Source organism: Syngnathus scovelli, chromosome 13 (genome assembly GCF_024217435.2).
Source record: "Syngnathus scovelli strain Florida chromosome 13, RoL_Ssco_1.2, whole genome shotgun sequence".
NCBI lineage: Eukaryota > Metazoa > Chordata > Actinopteri > Syngnathiformes > Syngnathidae > Syngnathus > Syngnathus scovelli.
In genome coordinates this window covers 13,837,132-13,860,790 of record NC_090859.1, presented here as the reverse complement: position 1 = coordinate 13,860,790, position 23,659 = coordinate 13,837,132, and the positions used below count along the sequence as shown (strand labels likewise).

Genomic DNA, 23,659 nt, shown 5'->3' with positions numbered 1-23,659 from the left:
TGACTTTTTGCAGCAGCAACAGCGGCCTCTGCTGGATTAAGTCTGAACTGTTCACTGGAAAAGGCTCCATCGTGCTCTTGCTGATACATGTTGCGGCTCAAACGAGTTTGAAGTCGATGGGCGGAGGTTTTGAGACTACGGCAGCGGTAAATATGAAATATTTACGCCAAATGAATATTTTGCCCAAACTTTTTTAGTGGAGCTGATACTAGTTAGATAGCCACCGGGTAGCATAGCACTTCTCCCTCCTGCTTAACCCCGCCCTTACCCGTGTGCTCCCCTCAGGCCGCGCATGCGCACGGTGCCCCGCTGTGCGCCGCTCTCTCCACTGTTTGCATTGTGTCTGAGCTGAACGGAGAGCCGGACCGGCGAGCCCGTCCTTCGAATATTAAAACCCCCCACCGCGGCAATGTCGGGCAGGTCGGTCCGAGCGGAGACCCGGAGCAGGGCCAAGGATGATATCAAGCGAGTTATGGCCGCGATCGAGAAAGTACGAAAATGGTAAGCGGCGGTGGTGGAGGGCAAGGCGGGCGGGGGAGACAAAAAGCCGTCTCTGGTTATCTAACGAGAGAAAGCCGTGTTGGGGGAGGAGAGGAAACCGAATGAAAAGAGACAATCGGGGGGCTTTTTACGGTCGAGCGAGTTCGCGGCGCATGTGTGTACCGGCGGAGGGCAGCTGTAGCCCGGCCGCCGAGCAGCTTCTCCTCGCCGCGCGGTGGAAGCCAGGAGCCATTTCAAAAGCAGTCACATGAAGCCGCCTGACGCCGAGCACACACGGCTTTGAACGCCCCGGAGAGCCGCGGTACTCGACCCGGCGTCGTTTGGACGACGAAGCCCTCGACTCGCAGCACTTTTAAGCAGTTTTGGGGTTTTAAACCAAGCGCTTTTTGATCGAAGTGAGTAAGAGAACAAGGCTCCGGGGTGACTGTGGGGGTGGGGAGGGGAGCGGGAAGTAGGCTGCTGGGACGGGCGGTGAATGGCTTGACAATTATTTCAATTATTTCTAATTTCTTACTATTACTATCATATTTAATTAGGATGTACACTTGTGTGTGTAAAATCGTCACCACATCTGACCGCAATGTAATTTTGGGCTTGGGAGCATATACCCTTGGTCAAAAGGTAAAAAAAAAAAAAGGAATAATTGTAAAAGGTCATGCTCAATTAGCATTTGCATTAGTAATAGAAAACCAAATATTAAAAACAAGTTTTTGCTTCATTTCTCCTGACACCCATTAAACTTTAAAACCCTTTTCCAGCCATGTTGTCAGGGCATATTTAAACTGTGCATTTTTTATGAATATGTATTGCTAACATGGAATTCTGATGATGTGTCCAGGGAGAAGAAATGGGTGACTGTGGGAGACACATCTCTTCGTATCTACAAATGGGTGCCCGTGACGGAGCCCAAGTCGGATGACGTGAGTAGGCTTGCAAAATTCCTGGAAAATGGAATGGTTGCTTAAAAATAGGTGATATCATCTATCCTGACTAAAACCACATTTTATGCAATGTGGGCCCCTCACATGTGGGCAAGGAGTTTTTGGTTTTACATGGAGGACAAAACAAAATGTTTCTATTTATGTACACTGTTGATAGTAGTCAATGAAAGCGATGACAAGGAGTTTGATCGGTGTTTTGACTTTGGTTTTTTCTTTCTTTTTAATGTCTTGAAGAAAAACAAGAACAAGAAGAAGGGCAAGGATGAGAAATACGGTTCTGAGTTGACCACTCCAGAGAACAGTTCCTCTCCCGGCATGATGGACATGCACGGTGAGCCAATCATAAATGCTTTCCTGTTCTGCATTGCACCTTTAGAAAAAGTCAAATATTTGTTGTCGAATGATCTCTAGATGACAACAGCAACCAGAGCTCCATCGCCGACTCGTCGCCCGTCAAACAGGAAACAAGTTGTAGCACCAGCCCAGCACCCGAGTCCACCGGGGCGTCTCACCGTGAAAACAGCGACGTCAAGACCGAGCAAAGTCCTGACGCTAAGAGGGGTGAGACGTCCCAACAATAATATGCCTTGAAGCAGCAAGAACCAAATCAGTGCAGAATAGGGGACAGGCACAAAGTCAAGAACCTACTCTGCCGTTGTTCCCCAGCACCAAAGGGGGCTCGCAAAATAAATGTTCCTTCAAGGAACTCAAATTGGCATTCTTAGCTCATGTCTTGCTTCTGTTTCTGCCATCCTCTCAAGGTAAGAGCGTGGCATCGGCGGAAGCGTTGGAGCGTAGCGTCAAGCGAGACGCCGATAAAGACTCCTCCGACAGCAAAGCCGCTCAGGTAACCATGACAACAAATCATCTTGTAACTGCAATGGATGACAAAGCCGCCAATCCAAAGTGTTTTGGTTTGGTCTCAGGATGTGGACCAAGAGGCTCCGCCCACCAAGAAGTGCAAAGTGGAGTCTCAGGACTTTGAGGAGAGTTAAAGGTTCCTCGACGCCTCCCCTCCATTAACTCTATTAGGGCTAATGGACTCACACAGACACCCCCCCAACTCTGCCCTCAAACCCCCCCCTAGTACCAAAGGGAGACTCAACACCCCCTCCCCAACTAATCCCCCTACTGTCCACCACGGATGTTAGAAATTTGATGCCGCGCTTCCAGTCCACCAACAAGGAGCATCCGCCGGGATCGGGGAGGATTCCGGGGGCTTGGGGGGGTTCCTGTATGGTTCTGCTAGACTGATTTTAGGATTTCTTTTCCTCAGGAGGGTCAACGCACTGTTACGAAAAATGGATCACGGGAAAAAAAATCGTGCTGCTGTTAGTGGAAGTCTCTTCTCTCTCGCCATGGGGACAGCGTCCCGCTTTTTTAATCCAAGGCGGCTTGTGGTGCCATCTTTTTAGTTTTGCCTTAAAAATTCACCCTGGACGAGCACCATACAAGTTCAGTTAGCTTAGCGAAGTCAGGAAGCAATATCCCGCTTTTTATCGTCGCACCAGCTCATAGGATGAAAGGAAGCCAATCTATGTTACCATCTATTATTTTTGCCTTAAACTCTTATTCCATATGAAATAAGGATTGTCGTTGCACACTACAGATTTAGTTGGTTTAGCGTTCAATCCGGAAGCATGTTTTTGGGGGGTATGGGTTAATGCAGGAAAGCCAGAAAGATTTGTTCTGCTCTTCCATGCTTGATGGCAACTTCCTGCCCTGTTTTTTTTTTTTTTTACAAAATAACCCAGGTGACCTACTAAGGTTAGTGCAGTCCTCACACAGTAGGCAACCAGAAAATAGGACAAATTGAGGCCTGTTTGGCTTGATGTGAAATTTCCGGTTCTGCTTTTTCTTCACAGAATTTTCCAGATGACCATCATCTCTACTTCTGAGATGATTTTGACATTACTGTTGTTTTTTTGTGGATTTATCCAGGTGACCGTCATCCTCACGCTCAATCCGTTTAGTGTATGAAGGAAACAATGCTAACTTCCCACTAACATTTTGTTGTTTTCCGGTGCTGTCTAATGGCTCTCTACTTGAACTTCCCGCCGGTAGCAGACTGGCTAGCCGGCTAGCTAGCGGGTGCGCACACATGGTTGGAGAGAAGAGACCCAGTTCAGAGGATGGATTAGCATATACCTCATTCCCAATCCAGCCGTGCTGGAGTTTCCAATGCTATTCTCTATGACATTGACACAGTGTAATTAATTAGCATTAATTAATAAGCGCGCTCACTTTTTCAACACGTTGTAGCTTTTCACCCATTTGAGCCCAGGAGTCGCTTCTAAGTGTGTTCACAGTGTGAAATCTTTTACCCATTTTTCTCCTTTTCTCTCTCACACCCTCTGGACCATTTTTGTTTGTTTCACTTTAGAACTTGTACAGCTTTGGTTTGACTTATTTATTCCATCAGTAGTGCTCGGTTTTTATCGTCCAATGGTTTTTGTTTTCTTAATAAAATTCTTAAAATGGACTCTGTTGTCATTGTCATTGATTGCACCTTTGAAAATTGAGCTCCCAATTAGTTTTGGATATTTATCATGAGATGACCCACAAAAAAAAGATGCCCCAAAAGAGTGGACTTGCTTGTATTGGACTACAGTACAGTACAACATAGAAAAGGGGACATTGGACAAGTTGACAACACATCCATGAAGATCCCAGCCACGTATAAAACATGAATCTATAACGTACAAAGAGCACAATTTTTTTTTCCCCTATACATTAAATGGGAGGGCATCTTATAAACAGGGCAGAAAAATAAACTTTTTTTTTTTTTACACTTAAGCTCCATGATGGCAGTGTGCGCACATTGGTCACATAAGCTTCTGATTTGTATTATATACAATTTTTCAACATGTGAGTCACATTGTGGATAATAGAAACACCCAGAGATTCAATATGATCCAAAAAAGTTGTGCTTCACGATGACATTGATATGTAAGCAAGTTGTTTGGCTTTGCATAAAAGCAGGGGGGGAAATGTTTGCAAGCGTTTCCATTTTCGGTATGCTAATCAGCGGTATTTCATGATAATGCTAAATTATTTTTTCCCCTTTTCATCCCAGGTTTAACTTAGCAAACAAGCCAGACTTTAGACTAAAGTGAATAATAAAGAATAAAAAAAGATTCATGCAGTGATCATTAGAAACATTTTTTTTTTAAAGTGATTATGTTTGGAATCAATTCTTCCGACAAAAAAAACAACAACATATTTGTTAAGAATGGTTGCGCAGACAGCGTTAAAGCCGTTAGGTGTGGTTAAAGTGATCAGTGCAAAGACGGCGAGTTCGTACAGCTGCTACAATAGAACGAAACCGTGATAGCTAGCTTATGCCGCTGAGGAAAGCCACAAATATCAGGGGGGGGGGGGGGAACTCATTTTGTTAGAAATAACGCTTAAGAACAATAAAAACTATTATTAAATATTAAAAGTGTCAATGCATAAAATGTGTTTAAAAGCTCAAATCACTTAGCATAGCAATGTTTCTTTTCTTTTATAAAGGGGAAAATTAATAAAAGCAGGAAAGAATATGTGAGTAATAAAATCAGTCAAAATTATTGATGTTAGTAACGCGTTGGATTCATGGACGTGCCAATAACATTTTTTGTTTCCTGGCTGTGCTGTCGATGTCAATTAAACTGGAAAATGGAGGAATTGCATAAAAACATTTTTCCAAAGAAAATATTTTGTCCGATTGCTACCAAATGTTCACCTCATATACGAGACAGATCAACGACACCATATTACGAAAATGTTTTTTTTGTAAATGCATATGGGTGGCAAAAAATAAAGGAAGCATGCCATTTTGGTTTGAAGCAGCCTTTTCAGGGCAATTATAGCCATTTCCTTCAAAGATATTCCACCTATTGATTTGATCTACCAAATTTGAACCTCATGTACTACAGAGATTTGAGTTTTCGGCATTACATGTTGGCAAAGCATCGCGCCAAAGTCTGATGATGTCAAACATGAGGTGACCTTATTGGTTGGTAGCTTAACAGGAATGTCAAATACTTAGGTCCATATTGCACCGTGGTAGAAGACTGGATCGGTGGACTTTAGCATCTGGGAAAGGTCTAGAAAGTGCGGTCGTCGTTGCAGGACTCGGTGGCGTGGCCGAAGACCTCGCAGACGTCGCAGTAGGGTCGCTCGTTGTCGCGTTGCCCGCGGTAGCTGGAGTGCGGCACGGCGTCGGGACTCTGCGCCTGCGTGGGGCAGTCCTCCGTGTCGTGCTGGTCGAAGCAGTCGCAGATATCGCAGAAGGGACGCGGCGGAGCCTTGTTGTCATGCTTGGACTCCGCTGGCTCCACACTGACCAAATGAGGACAACATTATTTTCCATGTTACCCACGAGTCCACCATGCTACCCGTAAATTATTTTAATTTAGCGTGGTGCGCGCTTACCCGTCGTTGCCGATGAACTCGGCCAAAGCTAGCTTCTTAAGTTTGATCTTCAGTTCTTCGTTCTTGCGCTGCAGGTCGACGATGACGCTGTTCAGGAAGTTGATCTGACGGGTGAAACGTTTGGTCAAACATTTTGTGGGGTGACAAAGTCAATGGCAGCGGGGATGGGCATCCACCTCACCTGACCCTCGGCGAACTCCTTCTCCTCCCTGAGCTGCTCCATAGCCTTGTCACCTGCAGGGGGCAGTGGTGAGTTAGTGAATAAGATCAAATAGCGATACAAGAGTGACAAATGTAGATGGGCAGCTGAAAATGTTGTCTTCACCTGGAAGCACCTTCTCCTGCTTATCGTCCTCCGAGGCCGACCGTCCCATGAGCCTTTGCTCCAAGCCGCGGACGCGCTCTCGAAGCTGAGCTTTGTCATGCTCCAGCGTCGCCACAGCCGATCGAAGCGTCTCAGCCACGGCGTTCTGGCCCCGTAACGTTGCCACCTGACAGGGAAAAAAGTGGAGGGATGTCATAATGATGAGGATGATGTCATGGTCCTATTTCTGGGCAAGCACCTCATTCCTCAGAGTCTCCAGCTCGCGCTCTTTGTCGTTAGCGATCAAGTCCGAAGAGTCCTGGACACCAGAGTCCTCAGTGGACATCTCTCTGTATAAAAAAATGTAGTATTCATATTTATGAATAGTGTTTCGATTCAGATTCAAAAGCCCCAAGTGATGTTTATATCAGATTAAAATAATTCTATTTTATTTTTAATTGATATATTTGATACATGTTTGCCTAAAAACTGAGAGGAAGCAAATTTTAATTGGAACAAACGTCTGAGCTGCGGAGACAACAGCTGTTCTCTCACCACAAAGCCACACTAACACACACACAAACACACACACACACACACACCCAGTGATGTCATTACCGGAGCCAGGCGGCGCAAGGAGGACAGCAATTACATAACACCAGCAGAGTGATGGGAGGAAGCAGGAAGTGTTTGATTGCTTTTATGTGATGATAACTCAACCAATTACATCCATCCACAGCTGTGACATCACGGCGGGGGGTGCACGATATAAAAACATGTGCGCACATACACACACACACGTTCTAAAAATAAAAATGAACATCAGGGAGAAGAAGAACACAAAAACATGACTCATCTGCTACTTTGAATAATTACTGCATTCTTCGCACACTTCGCCTTTAATTTGGAGGGAGGGGTATACTCCCCCCCCCCCCCATTTGGCAGGTGGATTTGGAACATATCTCCCACATGAAAAAAAATCTACCAAAACCTGTAAAATAGTACTTACGCGTTCTTGTGGATGAGGTGCTGCTGCTCTCGAGCAAAACTTAACTCCTCCTGGTATTTGCAATTCTGCTGCTTCAGCGTGTCCAGCTGAACACAAAAAACCCAAGCGGAGGTCAGGAAATAGAATACGTCATGAATAAACCATACACGATAAGCAGCGGGAGGTCCCAGGACAAAACGGAAACAACATTTAGGCGTACTAATCAATGCATGTGAGCAAATCTGCGTCTAAAAATAAACTTTCAAACACATGCAGCAGGAGTCAATAATTGATTCAACACTTTCACATTCGTGCGCTGCGTCGTGCACGTTTGTTTAACGACACGCCCTTCACTTAATAGCATGAAATTTGGGAGGCATGTGTGTCAAGGGCATTTTAGTTATTTAATAAAAAACATGCAACCCAATGTTTCTGCATGGTGAGCTGCTGACTGACTCGCGGGGGTCCTTCGAGGCGAGTTTAAAGAGGAAGAAGTCGTACCTGGTAGCAAGGCGAGTACACGCCTCCGGAGTAAGCGTGATGTAGCGCCGCGACATCCATACCTGTGTTGTAGCCCCCCCTACGCTAAACACAGAGCGCCCGCTACGCTGGCATCAATAAAGTGATCACGCCGCCAGTACTGTACGACCGACTGCGAGGGAGATAGAACAGCCTCTCTCCATCTCTCTCTCTCTCTGGCTCAATTATGTAAGCAGGACTAAGACTCCGCCTCCATCCTCCTCCTGCTGCTGCTCAGCCTTTTAGTTTCCACACCGGCGACGACAAGCATCATGCCAGGATGGAAGCATCAGCTGATGTTCACACACGTCATAAACACTGGATGTCACTTGTGCTTGCCCGTTAGGACTTTGGCTGTGGCAGCGCAGTAGAAGTTATGGTTGGTCTCTCAACTTGACACCGCCACGAATTAAAATAATGATGCCCGCCCCAAATACTCACACTTTAGGCACAATTGAAATATTTTTACTTAGAGGTGTTAAGAGAACTTGGAAACTATTTTAAATTGTGAATTTTTTTTGTCATACACATCCTTTGTAATGTCACTAATTCCGGTTAATTGAGGTTTACAACTGCAACAATTGACCCGGGGAAAGGATTGTTTCTCTTTTTATGAATCAGAGTGTCACATGAAGTGTGCCACGTGAGGATTACATCAGCACACGCCGCGGCGAACGGATTTGAGAGCGCCCTCGGCTGCTTTTAAAATGTGCGTAATGACATCCTGTGGGCACTGTTTCCAACAATTTCTAACCTGCGTCTCCAGCGCCGTCTTCTCATTGGTCAGCTTCTCCAAGGACAGCAATGTCCCCTCCGACGTCTCGATAGCCTGTGTCCAAAAGATGGCAAACATGTGACTCGCACACTGATGTAACTTATGACGAGTGCGCTGGCCGCCCGAGAACATGAAATAATGCGTTTTATGCGCTGCGTCCGCTGGAGCGTGCACCGGAACGCAGCGTATGCGGATCCCTGAGGGTGAAGGTGCTCCATTTAAAGAAAGGCTACCCAAGCATCAGGCCATGGATCCCATTTGGTACCCAGCCGCAGAAAAGGAGATGACTAAATATATTTTAGGACTACAACTATTATTTTAATGATTGAATGATCTGTTGATTATTTTTTTGATTAATCAATGGCTCAGATTTGTTTTTTTAAATTTGTTTTGCATCTCTTTATTAATAAAAAAGGAAATTATTTCAAATTCACACACAGTGGAATCCAAAGTAAAAGTTAACCTGAGACAGCCGAGCTTTGAATTCTTGTTCTCGACACTGACTCCCCTCTTTCAGCTCCTGGAAGTCCTTCTTGCACTGCTCCGCTTCTAACAAACAGCAAAAGCCGCCTTGTGAGAAGGACAGGGTGGGTGGAGAGCTGATGTGTTGTTTACCTTGCGTGGCCTTTGTTATCTTGACGCTCTCTTGCTCGGCCTGCTCTAGCTGCTGTCTCTGCGGAAGAGAAGATGACTGTGAAGTTGCGGAGACATTTTTGTCCTTTGATTGAACAGGCGGAAATGAGCAAATGCTTCCTAATGATGCCACAAGGTGGGGTGAGGTAAGACTAACATCATATTGCACAATTAAAAATAAAAATCTTATTCGACAGGCGGGACTGTAACTGGGATGACTTTGAAGTAAGCTTTGTACTTTACTTTCTTACCAAGGTGCCCAGTTGCTGTTGCAGCGAGTCCTTATCATCCTGCATGGACCGAAGATCCTTCTCTTTGCTTTCCAGGTCCACGCTCAGCTCACTGATCTGCGAGAGTCAACATAAAAGCAACATGTTCACCGATCTTGGATAAATGACAGAGATTAGGTACTGATGAGCCAGAACCGACCTTCTTCTCCTGGGACTGGGCTTGGGCCTTGAGGCTGGCCAGCTGCTGCTGGGAGAGTGACGCCGCGTCCTCCTTTTGTAGCGATGCTCGAAGACGCAGCTGCAGGTCCGACACCTCTCGCTCCAGCTCCATGATGCGCGAACGTTCCGACACCGTGGCCACCTATATGGCAAAGATGAGTTCTCTTTTACACCGATGGGCCGGATGTGAGTGACCTGCTAGCATTAGCAGTGGCTAACACTTGGCGCTGTCTTTTGATAAGCGCAAAACGCAATGCTAGCTTGCTCTTATATGACATCATGGTTTTTTTTTTGTTGGAGTTAGTATTTAAGTCATAACAGAAGCAGCGTGTGATTCACCGGGCTCTGTGTAAATGACAAAGGCGGATGCGGGAGCTTCTGTTACGGTTCTGACGAGGAGGAAAGCAAAATCTGACAACCCTACTTAGCATCAGTGTCATACCAGCATTATGATCCCTGTAAAGGCTTTTTTAATAACTTCAGTATGAGCCAGCCATTTTGAAGTTTTACCCTGGTGTCCTCTAAATCCCGCTGGAGTTTGTCGGCTTTGGTCTTTTCAAAGAGCAGGCTCTGCTCAAGCTCCTTAATGCAGGCGTGCTCCAGGCGGATCTGCGTCTGTTAGTGCGAGAGAGAGAGAGAGAAGCGAGAAAGGGGCAAACGTGCATGCTTTAGGTCACACACGAACACACGAGAGCAGCGTAGAGAGGAAGCAATCTGTCATACAATAAAACATTGCGACAGGGTGACGTAAACAAGGCGTGTGCCAGCGGCTAATTTAACACAGAAGACAAAAAGGGAGGACCGTCTGGTTAGGTGACAGGTTAGACGGCAAGTGAGGTGACATGAAGGTAAAAGGTCAAATGAAGACCAAACAGTGCAACTGCCTTTGTCTCCCCTCGTCAGCGCTAAATTAGATTTGAAAAGACAGAAAGGTGGCAAGGGGGAGGACATGCAACACTCCATGCTTGTGAGTGAAGCGGCAATAGACAACTTAAGGAAAGTACTGCTAAAATATTTAATTTAGAGGAGACATCGCAATGCAATTGCAGCTGAAATTGACAACAAAATACAATTTTTTCTTTAATAACAATGTGTTTTGATTGATTTTATTTTCATATTCACCGTTAATTAGCCAATAATTCAATAAAATAAACTAAAGTCCCAATTTGACATGTTGTAAAAGTTTGGGTATGGAAGAAGATGCCCATTAGACAGCTTTGATGATGAAGATTCCCTTCAGTCATCTCGAGGTGGATTCATGTTTTATGAGGCATAACTTTTTAAACTGGGCTTCATGAAAAACAGATGAATTACGTAAGCGTCGAGTTACCTCCAGGTCGCCTTTGGTGATGCACGCCTCCTCCACGCGGAACTGCAAGTCTTCAACTTTCCTGTCAACGAAGTCAGAATAGTCAAGAAGACTTTTATGAGTATAAAAGTTTGAAGCGGCATCACTCGAGAGTGCCGACCTTCTTTCCTCCTCCAGCTGGTTGAGTAGCTCCACTTTGTCCCGGTCGGCTGCTTCCACCAACGACCTCAGCTGGTCCAGCTTGGCCTCTGTCTCCACGGCGTACTGACACACACACGCACATTCAGCATGGTGGTTCATTTTGGTTTTGCTATTTTTGTTACGCACATACCTGATCACGGCCCTTCCTCAGCAGGGCAAGCTCCTGCACCACTTCCCCCGCGTGGCTGGTGGCCTTGGCCACCTCGCAGCGCTCCAGGTCGCGCTCAGCCAGCAGCTGCTCGATGTGCTGTTGCTTCTCCTTGAGCGCTTCCTGCAGCGCCGTGGTTCCCGAGATTTTACGAGCGTACCTGGCCGACGTCTCCGTCAACTGAGCGAGGGAGAGAAAATTTACATTCATGTTGAGACGTCACGCAAGTGTTGCCGGTCTCACCAGTCCCGCTCGGCTGGGTTTGCCGCTGACGGAAGAGGTGGTGGAGCTGATGGAGCTGATGGACGAGGCACTCGGGCTCCTCTTGAGGAGGGACCTCCGGTGGGAGCTCCTGGCTTTGGTCGGCGTGGTGCATGGGAAGCCGATCCGGGTCACTTTGTGGACGGGGGCGAAGAGGCCATACCGAGGCATGCACTGGAAGTATCTGAGTGGGTTGGAGGGAAGGACACTCAGGATCTTTGCAAAGAAGAACCTACTGACTTTTTGTGGCATTATTGCAGAGTCGATTAAAGTGTGCATATCCAGTACAAGTGGGTGCAGACGAGCAGATGTACCTGGTGCCGGCTACCGCACCGTCGTTCTTGCCCAAAGGCTCATCCAGCTCCACGCCGCACCAATCCCCTTTGGCGAAATCCGTTTCACCCAGGAAACGCACCACTCCTGCCTTGGTCCCACCAACCTGATCGCAACAGGCATAACGTAATGCTCAAATGGCTTTCAATGGGATGTAGATGGAAGAATTTGAGATTTTTACTGGGAATGTGTATTTTACCAGGACACGATCTCCTTTCCTGAGCTCTCGCTTGTTCTTTTTTATGGAGTCCGTGTCAGAGAGGTTGGACGCTGACTCCGTTGATTGGAGTGTTCGGGTGAGCGTGCCAGTTATCTTTCCGCAGGGAGGAATGGTCCCCGTTGATGGCGTCCCACCTGACGCAGTCTCACTTCCCCCTTGTGAGGGCTTAGCCTGCGCCCCGTTGGCTTCCTTCTCCGGCAGTGGCGTTCTGGACAGCTTAGAGGGCCGCGTGAAAATCCCCCTGCCGTCATCGCACTGGAAGTAACGCACGCCCGCCACCGAGCCGTCGTTTTTGCCAATGGGCTCGTCCAGCACGATGCCCGCCCACTGGCCCGGGGCGAACTGCGTGCCGCCCACGAACTGGACGTGCCCGGGCTTGTTGCCATTGACCCAGACCCGTTCCCCAGTCTGGAAGTCAGTGACGCCATCTTGGGCAGGGGGGGTGATGCCACTGCCAGGGGGCTTCTCAGAAGCTGGGAGTGCCTTTGGAGTTCCTGCAATGGCAGTTTTCAAGATTTTTATGAGACTCCAGGGTTCAACTGTTGTCACACTAGCACCCACAAATTCCTCTTCATCTGTTCCCACAGAACAGAGAAAATATGACATTAAATAGAGCATTAACACATACAAAGAATACATTTAGTTTACCTGAGGAAAGGGTGGTCTTCATGGTCACTACAGGCGGACGACCTATTTTACTGGGGGGCTTGAGACCGCTAACTTTGCCCACTGCACTCATGGCTCCTGTTTTGTCCATATTATGGATTGCAATCCTTCCCCACCATGTGGTTGGCGGGCCCTGAAACATGTGCATAATGTTTCATTACATTGTTTTTTAGGCGTGAAATACACAATAAGATCATCAAAACATCATTACGCCTTTATAAAGTGAACCCCCATCACTTTTTGAGCATACCATGTTCTATCAACACATTGCCAAGCAGTCACTGATCAAGTGTATTGTGGGAAATGTGAAGGAAAAATTCACAATTCTACCAACTTCTAATCTGGAGTGAACGTTACATCCATACCTTTCTTTCCATTTTTTTATTTCAGCAAACAGGAGTTAGTCACGTTCAAGTAAGCCAGTGAACCGCGAAGATATACAACACCGCAGTAAAGGCAAACTCCATCGACAAATCTCTGCTCGTTTACCCCGCCCAGCCGGCGCGCTCGGACCAAAACAACGAGCGGCAGCCCTGCCCTGTCAAATGGCCCTGATGTCAGCCTCCAACTACTTTTACGAGTCCAAATATGTTTCCTTACGTCAGCCATACTTAAAACATAATAAAGGCATGTGTTGGTGTTGGTGTCTGGAGTCGTGTTGGACTGACTTTCCAGAGTTAACCGCCCAAAAGGCTTCTAGGCTTCCACGCAAAATTGTCATTTTATAATTAAAATGGCGTCTAAATGCGGCGGCGTTTTTAATTCATTTTATGCTATTTTTAGCCTTTTTTATGTCAGTGTAATTCCCGGGCTAGCTAGCAACAGATTAGCAATATAAAGGCGTAAACCAACATGGGTACGACATAAACATAAATGACACCGTGTCGCCGCTTAGAACGTGACAGCGACGTTAAAGGTGGACGCGTGTGTGGCAAAGTGCCGCCGTGGACACTTACTTGCTGCCAGCTGGGGTAGATGCTGCCGAGAACCGTTACATGACATGTTTATCCAGACAGGCAGCCTTTTTCCTCTCCTCTTCTTCCTCCTCCTCCTCTTCGGGTCCCGCCTAGCATGACGTCACAGGTTTACTCCACGCCGCCTTCAGTGACCTCGCTGGAAGCTCGGTCATCTGGCAACTACAAACTCGGAGGCCAAATGCACCGCAAACATCTGTGTGGTAACTAGTGACATTCTAAAATAGTTTATAGAAATTCACTAGCAGTTAATCATTTTAAAACCATCACAAGTGAGTGATTTCCACCTCTGCCAACTGGTAATTGTAGTTACCAGGAGGCACAAAAGGCAAATAGTAAATGTAATATCATTAAGAATCCTGCAGACAATTAAACTCAAAGGCAGTAGGTAAGGACAGATGAGCGATCCTGAAAAGAAATCTTTTTAATGGTTTGAACAAGGGAAAATCGAAATGAATGAGACTACGCTTTCATTGGAGGGACCAGCAGCGTGTGGAGGGGCTGACATGATAGATATCACACCTTTTGTTAAGGAAAAATGAGCAAAATCAAAAGAAATTTCAAGTGAGTGGCCAGGTGCTGCGCAGCGTTTTATGTACAGTAAATAAAATAGGTATAAAATGACGTTAAGGTGTACATTTGGCCGAGTTGTCGTTGTTGCAGATCACATCCATTTTTCAGTAAAAGTGCACATTTTGGTCTTCACTTCTTCACCTCACCCAGATCGTCGATGCTGTCGTCATCCACCTGAAACATTAGTTCCGTCAGTCAGCTGATCGCTAATTTGTTAGATTGAAGTATGTCATGGATTGTACTATTTTTTTTCCCAATCCACTTATTTTGTATTATTATCACCTCTGGCCACTTCTCTTGAATGACGTCGATGATGTCGTCGGTGAAATCTCCCTGAATGATTATCTCATCCTCGGCCGTGACTGAGGCGCCACAGGAGAACTTCTGAGCAAAGAACCGCTGAGCCTCTTTCAGCTCAATATCTGTCGAACAGTCCCAACAAATAATGTGCTTCAGTGCTAAAACACACGCAGTGTGCATGCAGTCATGTGACAAACTCACCAAAGGTTGCCAGGCCACACACCCGCGTCACGTATTTCTTCTTGGCACGTGGCATTTTGGCTATCGTCACCTTTTGAGGGACAGTCTTCTTCTTCTGTTTGATCTGACCTCGCCCACCTGAACAGTACAGCAACAAGTGAGCACAACGGATTCAGCCGAGGTCACAATTCACTCTGCCTTGGCTGCAATGATGCTGCACAAACCCCTCTTCTGCTTCTTCTTCTCCTCCTCCTCGACGGCAGGGGGAACATCTCCAGCCTCGGGATCCTTCTTGGGGGCTTTGACTGTGGGACCAGTTGGACAGAAGGACACGATACAAACTGTTAAACACCAACATCACAATAAACAGAAATGACTGTGAAACACTCACCTAGAGTCATCCGAGCAAAAACATCCGGGAAGTTCTTCTCCAGCCACTGCCGACATTTGGCTGGCTCGGGCATGTACTCGCAGTACTGTCCACATAATAGATTACAATTACTGATGTGACATACATAGTATATATTATTTAACGTATGTGACACTCACCTCTGAGGGCAGAGAGCAAACTGCAAAGGGGGAAAAAAAAAAGAATTAATCTAGTTTAATGCTAATTCCCAATGGAAAATGCCATAAACAGGCTAACAAAACAATTGTTAGTATATATACATACCGCCACAGTACAGAACTTTCAATGGGTACTTTGAATCAGGATCGATAATTTCATGTTCTGTCGACTCCATCTCAGTAGTAGCCATCACAAAATGTCTGGGGGGGGGGGAAACAGATATAAATAATCCATCCATCCATGAGATGAAGTGTAACCTTAGCTTCCACAGTAGCAGCTACAGCTAAATGAAAGCACTTGAGCCGGCTAAGACGCGTCCGTAAAACAAATGACAAAATTGAACAGTATTTATCATAACGGACAATGGCAGAGTTGTTTTCGTGCTGCAAGTATCGTAAATTGGCTTTGCAAAACACATCAAGTCACGTTAGAGCGTTTGTGTCTTCAGCCTACTGTTGAGTCACACAGCTGTCACCGTTAGCATTTCGTTAGCTTAGCAGGCTAGCTCCCGTGCCATAAACTCAGGAGAAACAACCGGGTCACGTACCCCCGCAGAATATCCGTTAAAAGCGATTTCTTCTCGATAACAACGTTGGCATTGTTGGCGTTAATGAACGCTTCAGAAAGTCATTCTTTGTTTCAGGCGCTATCGTAGTTTAGTTGGCGTACTTTGAGCACGCCTCTCTCGCAGCGTTTCTCTCGTTCGCGTGATGAAAGAGTGTCGATAGAAGCGCAGCTCGCTGGCAGTAGCGCCCCTGCAGCCTTGGAGTACAACTACACATCCTAGTGTTAGATGAGACCTCTTCTTGCCCAGGCCTACTAACTTCCTGTCAATATTCACCCACTCGCTTCCTGTCACAATAATTAATTTCTTTGCGTAGAACAACCCGGAATAAATCAATTGTCGATCAAAGAAAAGTGACAGCTTTAATGACAAGCTAGCTCGCTCCAAACAAGACTGTGCTATGTGGGAGCTTCAATGCCTGCAACAGGTCCCCAAAACGACCTCTGACATTCTCTCACCCTCACCACAATGAAGTGAGGACCAACGACGTCTTTCTCGTTGAGCTGCATTCCTCCAACTCGTTCCCGCCTGCAGATCACTGTCAGCCAAAATTAATTAAGTTTCCTTGAATGTGCCGCACATGTCGCAAAATGAGTTTATCGCCACCACGACAATGTCAGTCTAATTTCCTGGAGAAAAAAAATCACTTGTCAGATAAAAAAATCACTGTCAGAGTCTTTCCACTTGACCACTCATCCAGCTCATTCAACTTCATTGTTCATCTCCCACCCACACTTCTTGTGCCCCTCAGATGTGCCCCAGGGCTCTGTCTGTGTTGTCTATGAGTGAGTGTATGAGTGAGTGAATATGTAAATGAGCGTGTGTGTGTGTGTGTGTGTGTGTGTGGAGAAACCAGTCTTGCAGGGTTCACACTGATTTCCTTGTTTTGTCATACCAGTTTCACTGCCTTCACTTCATTTCCCCAAGGTCTGGCCAGTGACACTCTCATATATTTTTATAATTTTACTTTTTATCTATTTATTTTTCAATGTTTTTTTGACATTTGAGAGAAGCTCTGTTGTTTTTTTCAGTTTAAAGGGATTTTAAATTAAGAGTGTATCCTAAATTTTCTGTCCTGGAAGAGTCGATTGGATTAAAGGCCATTTAATGGACTAATTTTTTGGTTGTCTTGGTTGGACGTGCTTAGATTTTGCTTCACAGGAGAGACAAGATGAGCAAAACCAAGAACAAAAGCGAGAACAAGACGGAAAAGGCCTTGGCGGCGGAGAAGGAGCAGTTTGGAAAACAACAGGTCTACTTTTGTGCTCAATGTCGTGTACCTAATGAAGTGTCCATTTATCTGGATCCAAGTTGTTTTATTGTGTATGTTTCAGCTGCAATACATCAGCAAGTGTCTGACCCCGGCCGAAGCACCAGCTAAATCGAAATATGTGCGCAGTATCCTTTTTAATCGGGTTTTGAACATAGTCTTGATTTCTCCCAGACAATTGATTTCCCTTTGACAGCAATGAAAGATATCCTCCTGGGGAGTCACAAGGAAGGTGGAGCGGCCACCATGTGGTCGTACATCCTCAACCTGCCGCTGTCCAGCAACGCCATCATCAGCTGGAAGTTCTGCTACTTGCTGCACAAAGTTCTCAGGGATGGACATCGCAACGTAAGCATTAAAGGATTCTCAAATTTGGGGGATTCAGAGATTTTAATGAACGACATCATCACTTTCACTTGCGTCAGGCTGTGAGAGACTCGCATAAATACTGCCGCAATGTGAAAGACATGGGCGCCTTGTGGGTGAGTGCTACTGTTTTGATATTTTATGATGTCACGTGATGTATTATATCAGTGTTTCTCTCGTAGGGCAACCTGCACGATCGCTACGGCCACATCGTCGCCTTGTCGGCGAAATTCCTCTGCCTCAAAATGGAGTTTCACAACGAGGTAAACGAACGGCTGTGACTTGTCATGTAACTTTATCTAATTTACTTGTATTCAATCGATCCATTGGATTTGAAAGCACAAAGTCATTCCGGGAAACTTGGAGGCATCTGACGAGACTTTGGAACGAGAAGCCGGAACTGACATGAATAGAGTGTAAGCGTGAATGAATGTTGTTGTTTTTGTTGTTCTCGTTGCTGAGTTGTGTGATGGTGATTGATTGCAGGCTGGACATGACTCAGGAATTGTTGGAATACTTGGACGCTGGGCTCAAGATGGCCGACACTGGTTTGTTTACCTACATGAAGATACACGTAGCTACGGATTGTACGATTTAACTGCTCTGGTCTTGACAGTTTTCCGTCAGCTGGAGACCAACGGAGCCAAGCCCAACACGCCGGCGGGACAGTGCCGCCTCATGCCTATGATCCCGCTCATCCCCGACTGCAGCTTCCTGTACCACTTCTGCGTCCGTCTGCTCTTCAAACTCCACAGCCGTGAGTGACGCTGGATGAACTCTGGACAAAATGGCCTCTTTGAACCAAAATGGCGTCTGTGTGCCTTGTAGGCATCGCAGCAGATGTTCTTCTCGGTCACAGAGAGAGATTCCGGGAACTATTTAACAGGTACCGTCAACGAACAGCATTTTAGATGCTTTGAAAGTTGCCGTTTGCCAACGATGGATCTGTCGATCAGCCTCAAGCAGTTCTTCAACAAAGCCAGAGAGATTGAGTTCTTCAAAACCTACATCCAGATCCCAGAACTCCCAAATGTGCGTAATTGAGCTTTTCTTTGATTTGGGGTTGATTTTCTAACTCATTCTTTCGCTACTTTATGACCCCCCCCCAAAGGATCCTCCCAACTTCCTGCGTGCGGCCGCCTTGGCTGAGTACAAGAGGCCGGTGGTGGTGATTCAAAACCAGGACCGCTTTGATGACGATGATACTGAGTCACAAGCTGACTTACGGGATTCACAGCAGGTTTGTTATTTGTTTCCAAATATACGTTGGGAGTAACGTGAGCGGAAAACAATACTACTCAAAGTAACTACCTGAATAAATGAGAAAATACAATCAAATATTTGCACTACTGGCTAGCCTTGTTGCTAACATGCTATATCTTTTGGTAGTATTACCTGCTGAGTCAGATGGGAATGTCTGATACAGACCAAAGGGATCACAACAATGAAAATGCGAGCCTGAAGAGAGAACTGGATGTCCTAAAACCAGAACTTGAACTCATCAAATCTGAGGTACGTTGCAGATTTCTTCAAAACAACAACAAAATGTGTGGCCCTAAATGAGAGCCTTGAGGTACACCACATCTGACGATAATCAATGTGTGTCACGCAGGCCCAGCGGTGTGTAACGGAGCTCCGAGCTCAAGTTAACCACCTTGAGGCGGAGGTGGAGGAGCAGCGCACCCACAGGCAAATGGCGCATGCAGAAAACGAGCACCTGCGTAACGAGGTGGAGGCGCTACGCCATGCTAACGTGGCTAACGTAGGCGCTCAGATCGGATTCAAGGAGGCCGACAGTAAGCCAGGCGCAACTCATTGGATTTCTTTCAAATCCCATTCAACATGGCTAACCTTTCTTCACTCAACAGGTCGTGCGCAGGCGGCTGAAATTCGATTCACTCAACTCAAAGAGAAACATGCTGAACTGGTCACCAGTCACGCTGACCTCATGAAGAAGGTGTTCACGTTTCACAAATGTATCTACTGCCACAGTCGAATAATTCCATTCTGGTTTTGTAGAACGCAGACACGACCAAATATCTGGCCCACTCCAAACAAGACCAGGAGGATATGCTGAGGACCAAGCAGAGGCTGGAGAGCGAGTTGGAGAACCTGCGTCGGGAGATGTCCAACTTGGTGAGACCTCACGCGGTAACACCGCTAAAACAAAGCGCTAACGGTTGCGTTACAGATGCACCAGCAGCAGAATAACGCAGACCACCTGAATAAAGAACTCTTGGAGCAAAGAGCCGAGTTGGCGCTCCTTCGCAGCACCCTGGCGAGCAAAGAGATGGTAAGATGTTAGCATAGCATAACCTTAGCATTTTGGTTAGCTAGCACCATAACTGAAGCCTACATTTGTATTTGTAATTTGTGATTTTAGACAACAAACGTATAAAAAAAACAGGAGCATGTAGCTAGCTTAGCATTTCATGTCCTCCAGGAAGCCTCCCAGGCCAGCAGCAGCCTGGCGGCTCTTCAGGCGGAGCGTGACGCTCTGCTACGCTCGGCCCAGCAACGCGACGTGGACTTGTCCTCAATGAGGCAGCAGCAGAGCACTGGCGACCTTGAGAGGGATCGCCTGAGTCGCGAGCTGGAGGCGCTCAGGGCTCAGCTGCAGCAGCAGGTAAGAAGAAGGTTGAAGAATGTTGGCGATGGGAAAAGTACTACACTTGACGTCAACGCTTTTGCCACAGCTCAACATCAACGCCCAGCAAAAATTGGAGATTGACAGACTGCATCGGGAGTTGGACACCGCCCGGGCCGAACTGGCGCGGGTTAACAACAGCTTGCAGAGCAAAGAGCTGGTACGTACGGATAGGTTCTTCTTCTACTCAGGCATTATCAAATCACTTTTAAATGATCTTCTTTATTTCCAGAGCGGCTCGCAGCTGAGCAGCTCCTTAGCGGGTCTGCAGGCGGAAAGGGAGACGCTAATGCGCTCGGTGCGGGAAAAAGAGGCTGAGCTGAACTCGCTCCGGCAGCAGGCGCAGCTACAGCAGAGCTCCCTGGAGCAGGAACGCCAGCGCAGCAACATGGAACTGGGAACCCTGCACGCTCAGCTGCAGCAGCAGGTACGGATTTGCCGCCTTCGAGTTTCCTCTCGAACCTTAATGTCGCTGATTTTACGTGTGAGCAGGCCAATCGTGAAGGCGAGCTGGCTCAGAAGCTGCAGGAGGAGCAGTTCTGCCTGCTCCAGTGCGCCGTGGTGGAAGCGGAAGGCATCATCCTGGACGCCATGGCCAAGCTGGACGACCCCATCCACGTCCGCTGCATCTGCTCGCCTGGTATACTGAAGAAATCAATTTAAAAAAAGAAACTTCACAAATCCGTCATGCATCTTCTTTCTTCTCCCTGTCAGATTATTTGGTGAATCGGGCCGAGACCACTTTGGTGTCAGTGGACAAAATGCAGCAGAGTCACGTGATCTATCTGGCAAACAGGAATGGTTAGTTTCTGCGTGATGCTGCGCCTTTTCTTCGCTAACAACCACGCCATTGTTCCCAGACGCCAGCGGCTTGCTTCGGGCGGTCACTCAATTCTCCCACTTGGCCGCCGACACCATCGTGAACGGCGGCGCCACGTCCAACTCGGCCCCCACCGACCAGGCCGACCGTAAGTCCCCAAGACTTGAACTCTGTATGCCGCCTTGGCCGGGTTCTTTGACAAACCACAAATGTTTTTGCTTGGTTCAGGTCTGACTGACAGCTGTCGGGACTGCGCCAGTAACTGTCTTCAGTTCCTGAAGGACTTGAAACTGCAGGCCAGCTTGCCGAGAGCTGACTCCACCGCCATACGCTTCTCCATCCAGCGCATCCTCGCCCTGGGACAGGTACCGCTGGATTCAAACCGTTCCTGCGTCAAATCTTAGACTGCCCAGTTTTTAAATTGATTATTGGTCTTTCTCTAGGAGCTGCGTCCCAAGGGTCAGGACGTCCTCAAGGAGGAGCTGGGAAACATGGTGGACAAGGAGATGCTCGCCACCTCCACCGCCATCGAGGAAGCCGTGCTACGTATGGACGTAAGTTGTCACTCATAGCCTCCTTAAAGACACACGATCTGACTTCTCATCATCTTTGTAGGAGATTTTGTCCCAAGCCAGAAGGGACACAAGTGGCCTGAAGTTGGAAGTCAACCAGAGGTGAGATTACCACACCGGTCATCACTTTTATTGTTTTTATTTCAACGTCACTCTAACGTTGGTGTCCCGTCACAGCATCCTGGGCTCCTGCTCCGACCTCATGAAGGTACTTGTCGCTTTAGGCTGCGACTTCCGCGTGTTAAAATGTTAAACATGAGAGTCAATGTGATGTGCTGTGCCTGCAGGCTGTTCACATGCTGGTGACGGCCTCAACAGATCTTCAGAAGGACATCGTGGAAGGAGGGAGGGTGAGTTGAATGCGTATTTATTTTTTGTATAATTGATTGATTGTTTTTTATTTCATGGATAATGATATTCTGTCTTGATTTCCTGCAGGGAGCTGCTTCTGTCCCCGAATTCTACGCCAAAAATTCACGCTGGACCGAAGGTCTGATCTCGGCCTCCAAAGCGGTAGGCTGGGGCGCCACGCAGCTGCTGTGAGTCTTTCATCTTCGATTTAGTCAGCACGATTCCCGAATGTATGATTAATTAGCCGCCTTTGTCTTCAGAGAGTCTGCCGACCGCGTCGTGGGGGACAACGGAACGTACGAGGAGCTCATCGCGTGCTCCCACGAGATCGCTGCCAGCACTGCCCAGCTGGTGGCCGCCTCCAAGGTGCCCCCCGGCCTCCATCTTTTTAGCGAGTGCTAACGAGCTAACATGTAGCTAACACATCAATCCTCTCTCAGGTGAAGGCGGAGCGCGGGAATAGGAAGCTGTCCACATTGCAGCAGGCTTCGCGCCACGTCAACGACATGGCCGCCGTGGTGGTCACCTCCACTAAGCACGGACAGCAGCAGATCTCAGAGCAAGGTGAGGAGCCAAATATTGTCAGGCTACGTGACTTTTACGAGCTTCAATTGATCTTTTATATTCTCGCAGGAGTGATGGACTTCTCCGGAATGTCGCTCATCAAGCTGAAAAAAGAGGAAATGGAGGCTCAGGTGAGGTTCACTCACTTTACTCTCCTCCATTCTGGGTTCCGGGTTTGTGGTCCTGCCATTTTCAGATTATTTTTTGAACAGTTTTATGACACAAATGTGTCTGTTTGTGATGTAATTTCACTGTTGGCCACTAGATGGTGGTACACAGTTTTACAGTATGTACATTTGAAAGAAAAAGAAACTTATTTCAAGCTCCAATGGCTGAATTGATCTCCGGCCGTTTGCTTCCTAGGTGCGGGTTCTGCAGCTAGAAAATCAGCTGGATCTGGAGCGCATCCGCCTGGGCGAGCTGAGGAAGCGCCATTACGACTTGGGCGACCTGCAGGAAGGCGACTTGCCGGACGGCGACGAGAGCTTCCCACCGCCGCCGCCGCCCACTCTACTGGAGAGCACCTCCTTCCCTCCGCCACCTCCGCCCGACCCCGCTGCCCTTCCCACCTTTGCGTCTACGAACCCCTTCGCACCTGCAGCGTCGCAAACCTTCTCGATGCCGTCACAACCTTACACACCGTCTCAATCTTACTTGCCATCTCAGGCTTACACGCCGTCGCAACCTTACACGTCCTGTCAACCTCACACGTCGTCCCAAGCTTACACCCCAAATGCCAGCCAGAATTACTTAAATACCCAATCCTACTCCATCTCGCAACTCTCATCGGTGACACCTAGCACCACCCAGCACTCACCGCAGTCCCAGAGCACCGACTCCAAGACCACCGAATCCAAGAGCATGGATTTCGGAAAACTCAACCTGAGGAAACCGAGCATCTTCTCCAAATCCGGAAACTTGTTTAAGAATGCGGTAAGAGACAAATATTTCAGTAGTTTGTGTGCTTTCAAAACTTATTTGCATGTTTGTAATTCCCTTTGCAGTTCAGACGAGGGGAAACGGGAAGCGGGACCGGGGAGTCTTGAGGCCAGACTGAAGGTGGACTCACAGATAATGAAAATGTAACATTTTAATCTCATGTTTCTGTTTGCAAATTGGTCGAAAGAAGGATGGAAAGTCTTTTGTCAGCTAGTGTTTGGGTGTTGAAACTGCACAAAGCTTACAATAAAGTTTACTGTTTTAAATTATTAATCATTTCAATCTGCAGCCCAAACAAATTCTGCC

The 23,659-nt window shown here is 47.2% G+C and overlaps 4 protein-coding genes across 7 annotated transcripts; 2 read left to right on the top strand and 2 right to left on the bottom strand.

Annotated features, from left to right (window-relative positions):
• Positions 1 to 302: 302 nt before the first annotated feature.
• On the top strand, positions 303 to 3,924 carry bcl7a (BAF chromatin remodeling complex subunit BCL7A). Its single transcript, XM_049738820.1, has 6 exons — positions 303 to 501; positions 1,340 to 1,421; positions 1,677 to 1,773; positions 1,854 to 2,003; positions 2,204 to 2,289; positions 2,369 to 3,924. Exons 1-6 carry the CDS (start codon positions 410 to 412, stop codon positions 2,435 to 2,437), a joined length of 576 nt encoding a protein of 191 aa, XP_049594777.1. The 5' UTR covers positions 303 to 409; the 3' UTR covers positions 2,438 to 3,924.
• A 99-nt stretch (positions 3,925 to 4,023) lies between these two features.
• Positions 4,024 to 13,850, bottom strand: clip1b (CAP-GLY domain containing linker protein 1b). 2 transcript variants are annotated; one of them, XM_049738803.2, is made up of 20 exons: positions 13,621 to 13,850; positions 12,647 to 12,797; positions 11,978 to 12,492; positions 11,760 to 11,884; positions 11,428 to 11,629; positions 11,167 to 11,364; positions 10,996 to 11,099; positions 10,857 to 10,917; positions 10,037 to 10,141; positions 9,507 to 9,668; positions 9,329 to 9,424; positions 9,060 to 9,117; positions 8,908 to 8,993; positions 8,424 to 8,498; positions 7,172 to 7,257; positions 6,422 to 6,512; positions 6,184 to 6,349; positions 6,040 to 6,092; positions 5,859 to 5,962; positions 4,024 to 5,765 (listed from the first exon to the last, which is right to left on the bottom strand). In XM_049738803.2, the coding sequence occupies exons 2-20, from the start codon at positions 12,753 to 12,755 to the stop codon at positions 5,531 to 5,533; spliced, it is 2,631 nt and encodes an 876-aa protein (XP_049594760.1). In that variant the 5' UTR covers positions 12,756 to 12,797; positions 13,621 to 13,850; the 3' UTR covers positions 4,024 to 5,530. The 2 variants fall into 2 exon arrangements, with proteins under 2 accessions (XP_049594760.1, XP_049594761.1); XM_049738804.2 differs by lacking the exon at positions 10,037 to 10,141.
• Positions 13,851 to 14,047: 197 nt separating this feature from the next.
• denr (density-regulated protein) lies at positions 14,048 to 16,590 on the bottom strand. Of its 3 annotated transcripts, none has more exons than XM_049738818.2 (8): positions 16,289 to 16,590; positions 15,365 to 15,459; positions 15,241 to 15,260; positions 15,084 to 15,167; positions 14,916 to 15,006; positions 14,713 to 14,829; positions 14,494 to 14,633; positions 14,048 to 14,385 (listed from the first exon to the last, which is right to left on the bottom strand). In XM_049738818.2, the coding sequence occupies exons 2-8, from the start codon at positions 15,447 to 15,449 to the stop codon at positions 14,341 to 14,343; spliced, it is 582 nt and encodes a 193-aa protein (XP_049594775.1). In that variant the 5' UTR covers positions 15,450 to 15,459; positions 16,289 to 16,590; the 3' UTR covers positions 14,048 to 14,340. The 3 variants fall into 3 exon arrangements, with proteins under 3 accessions (XP_049594775.1, XP_049594776.1, XP_049594773.1); XM_049738819.2 differs by lacking the exon at positions 16,289 to 16,590 and adding an exon at positions 15,807 to 16,222 and having other exon boundaries at positions 14,916 to 14,996; positions 15,083 to 15,167; XM_049738816.2 differs by lacking the exon at positions 16,289 to 16,590 and adding an exon at positions 15,807 to 16,031.
• A 122-nt stretch (positions 16,591 to 16,712) lies between these two features.
• On the top strand, positions 16,713 to 23,622 carry LOC125979920 (huntingtin-interacting protein 1-related protein). The gene is made up of 33 exons (XM_049738797.2): positions 16,713 to 17,076; positions 17,159 to 17,222; positions 17,300 to 17,442; positions 17,520 to 17,576; positions 17,643 to 17,723; positions 17,800 to 17,876; positions 17,947 to 18,008; positions 18,077 to 18,217; positions 18,289 to 18,346; positions 18,417 to 18,492; positions 18,572 to 18,700; positions 18,850 to 18,972; positions 19,073 to 19,256; positions 19,329 to 19,417; positions 19,480 to 19,596; positions 19,652 to 19,753; positions 19,904 to 20,086; positions 20,157 to 20,267; positions 20,340 to 20,534; positions 20,600 to 20,747; positions 20,822 to 20,908; positions 20,968 to 21,075; positions 21,156 to 21,292; positions 21,371 to 21,481; positions 21,543 to 21,601; positions 21,677 to 21,707; positions 21,787 to 21,849; positions 21,938 to 22,038; positions 22,111 to 22,216; positions 22,291 to 22,414; positions 22,484 to 22,545; positions 22,778 to 23,347; positions 23,419 to 23,622. Exons 1-33 carry the CDS (start codon positions 16,996 to 16,998, stop codon positions 23,458 to 23,460), a joined length of 3,822 nt encoding a protein of 1,273 aa, XP_049594754.1. The 5' UTR covers positions 16,713 to 16,995; the 3' UTR covers positions 23,461 to 23,622.
• Positions 23,623 to 23,659: the final 37 nt, after the last annotated feature.

Bases quoted from the DNA above. Each gene is read 5' to 3' on its own strand.
- denr (XM_049738818.2), bottom strand. From the start codon at position 15,449: ATGGCTACTACTGAGATGGAGTCGACAGAACATGAAATTATCGATCCT. The intron at 15,168-15,240 runs GTGAGTGTCACA...TTATGTGGACAG, and splicing joins TTTGCTCTCTGCCCTCAGAG to TACTGCGAGTACATGCCCGA. The intron at 14,830-14,915 runs GTTTGTGCAGCA...TGTACTGTTCAG, and splicing joins GAAGAAGAAGCAGAAGAGGG to GTGGGCGAGGTCAGATCAAA.
- bcl7a (XM_049738820.1), top strand. From the start codon at position 410: ATGTCGGGCAGGTCGGTCCGAGCGGAGACCCGGAGCAGGGCCAAGGAT. The intron at 502-1,339 runs GTAAGCGGCGGT...TGATGTGTCCAG, and splicing joins ATCGAGAAAGTACGAAAATG to GGAGAAGAAATGGGTGACTG. The intron at 2,290-2,368 runs GTAACCATGACA...GTTTGGTCTCAG, and splicing joins CCGACAGCAAAGCCGCTCAG to GATGTGGACCAAGAGGCTCC.
- clip1b (XM_049738803.2), bottom strand. From the start codon at position 12,755: ATGGACAAAACAGGAGCCATGAGTGCAGTGGGCAAAGTTAGCGGTCTC. The intron at 11,630-11,759 runs GTACATCTGCTC...CAACCCACTCAG, and splicing joins GGTGCGGTAGCCGGCACCAG to ATACTTCCAGTGCATGCCTC. The intron at 6,513-7,171 runs GTAAGTACTATT...TTTTTTATACAG, and splicing joins CACCTCATCCACAAGAACGC to AGAGATGTCCACTGAGGACT.
- LOC125979920 (XM_049738797.2), top strand. From the start codon at position 16,996: ATGAGCAAAACCAAGAACAAAAGCGAGAACAAGACGGAAAAGGCCTTG. The intron at 18,493-18,571 runs GTGCGTAATTGA...CCCCCCCCAAAG, and splicing joins AGATCCCAGAACTCCCAAAT to GATCCTCCCAACTTCCTGCG. The intron at 23,348-23,418 runs GTAAGAGACAAA...TTCCCTTTGCAG, and splicing joins GAAACTTGTTTAAGAATGCG to TTCAGACGAGGGGAAACGGG.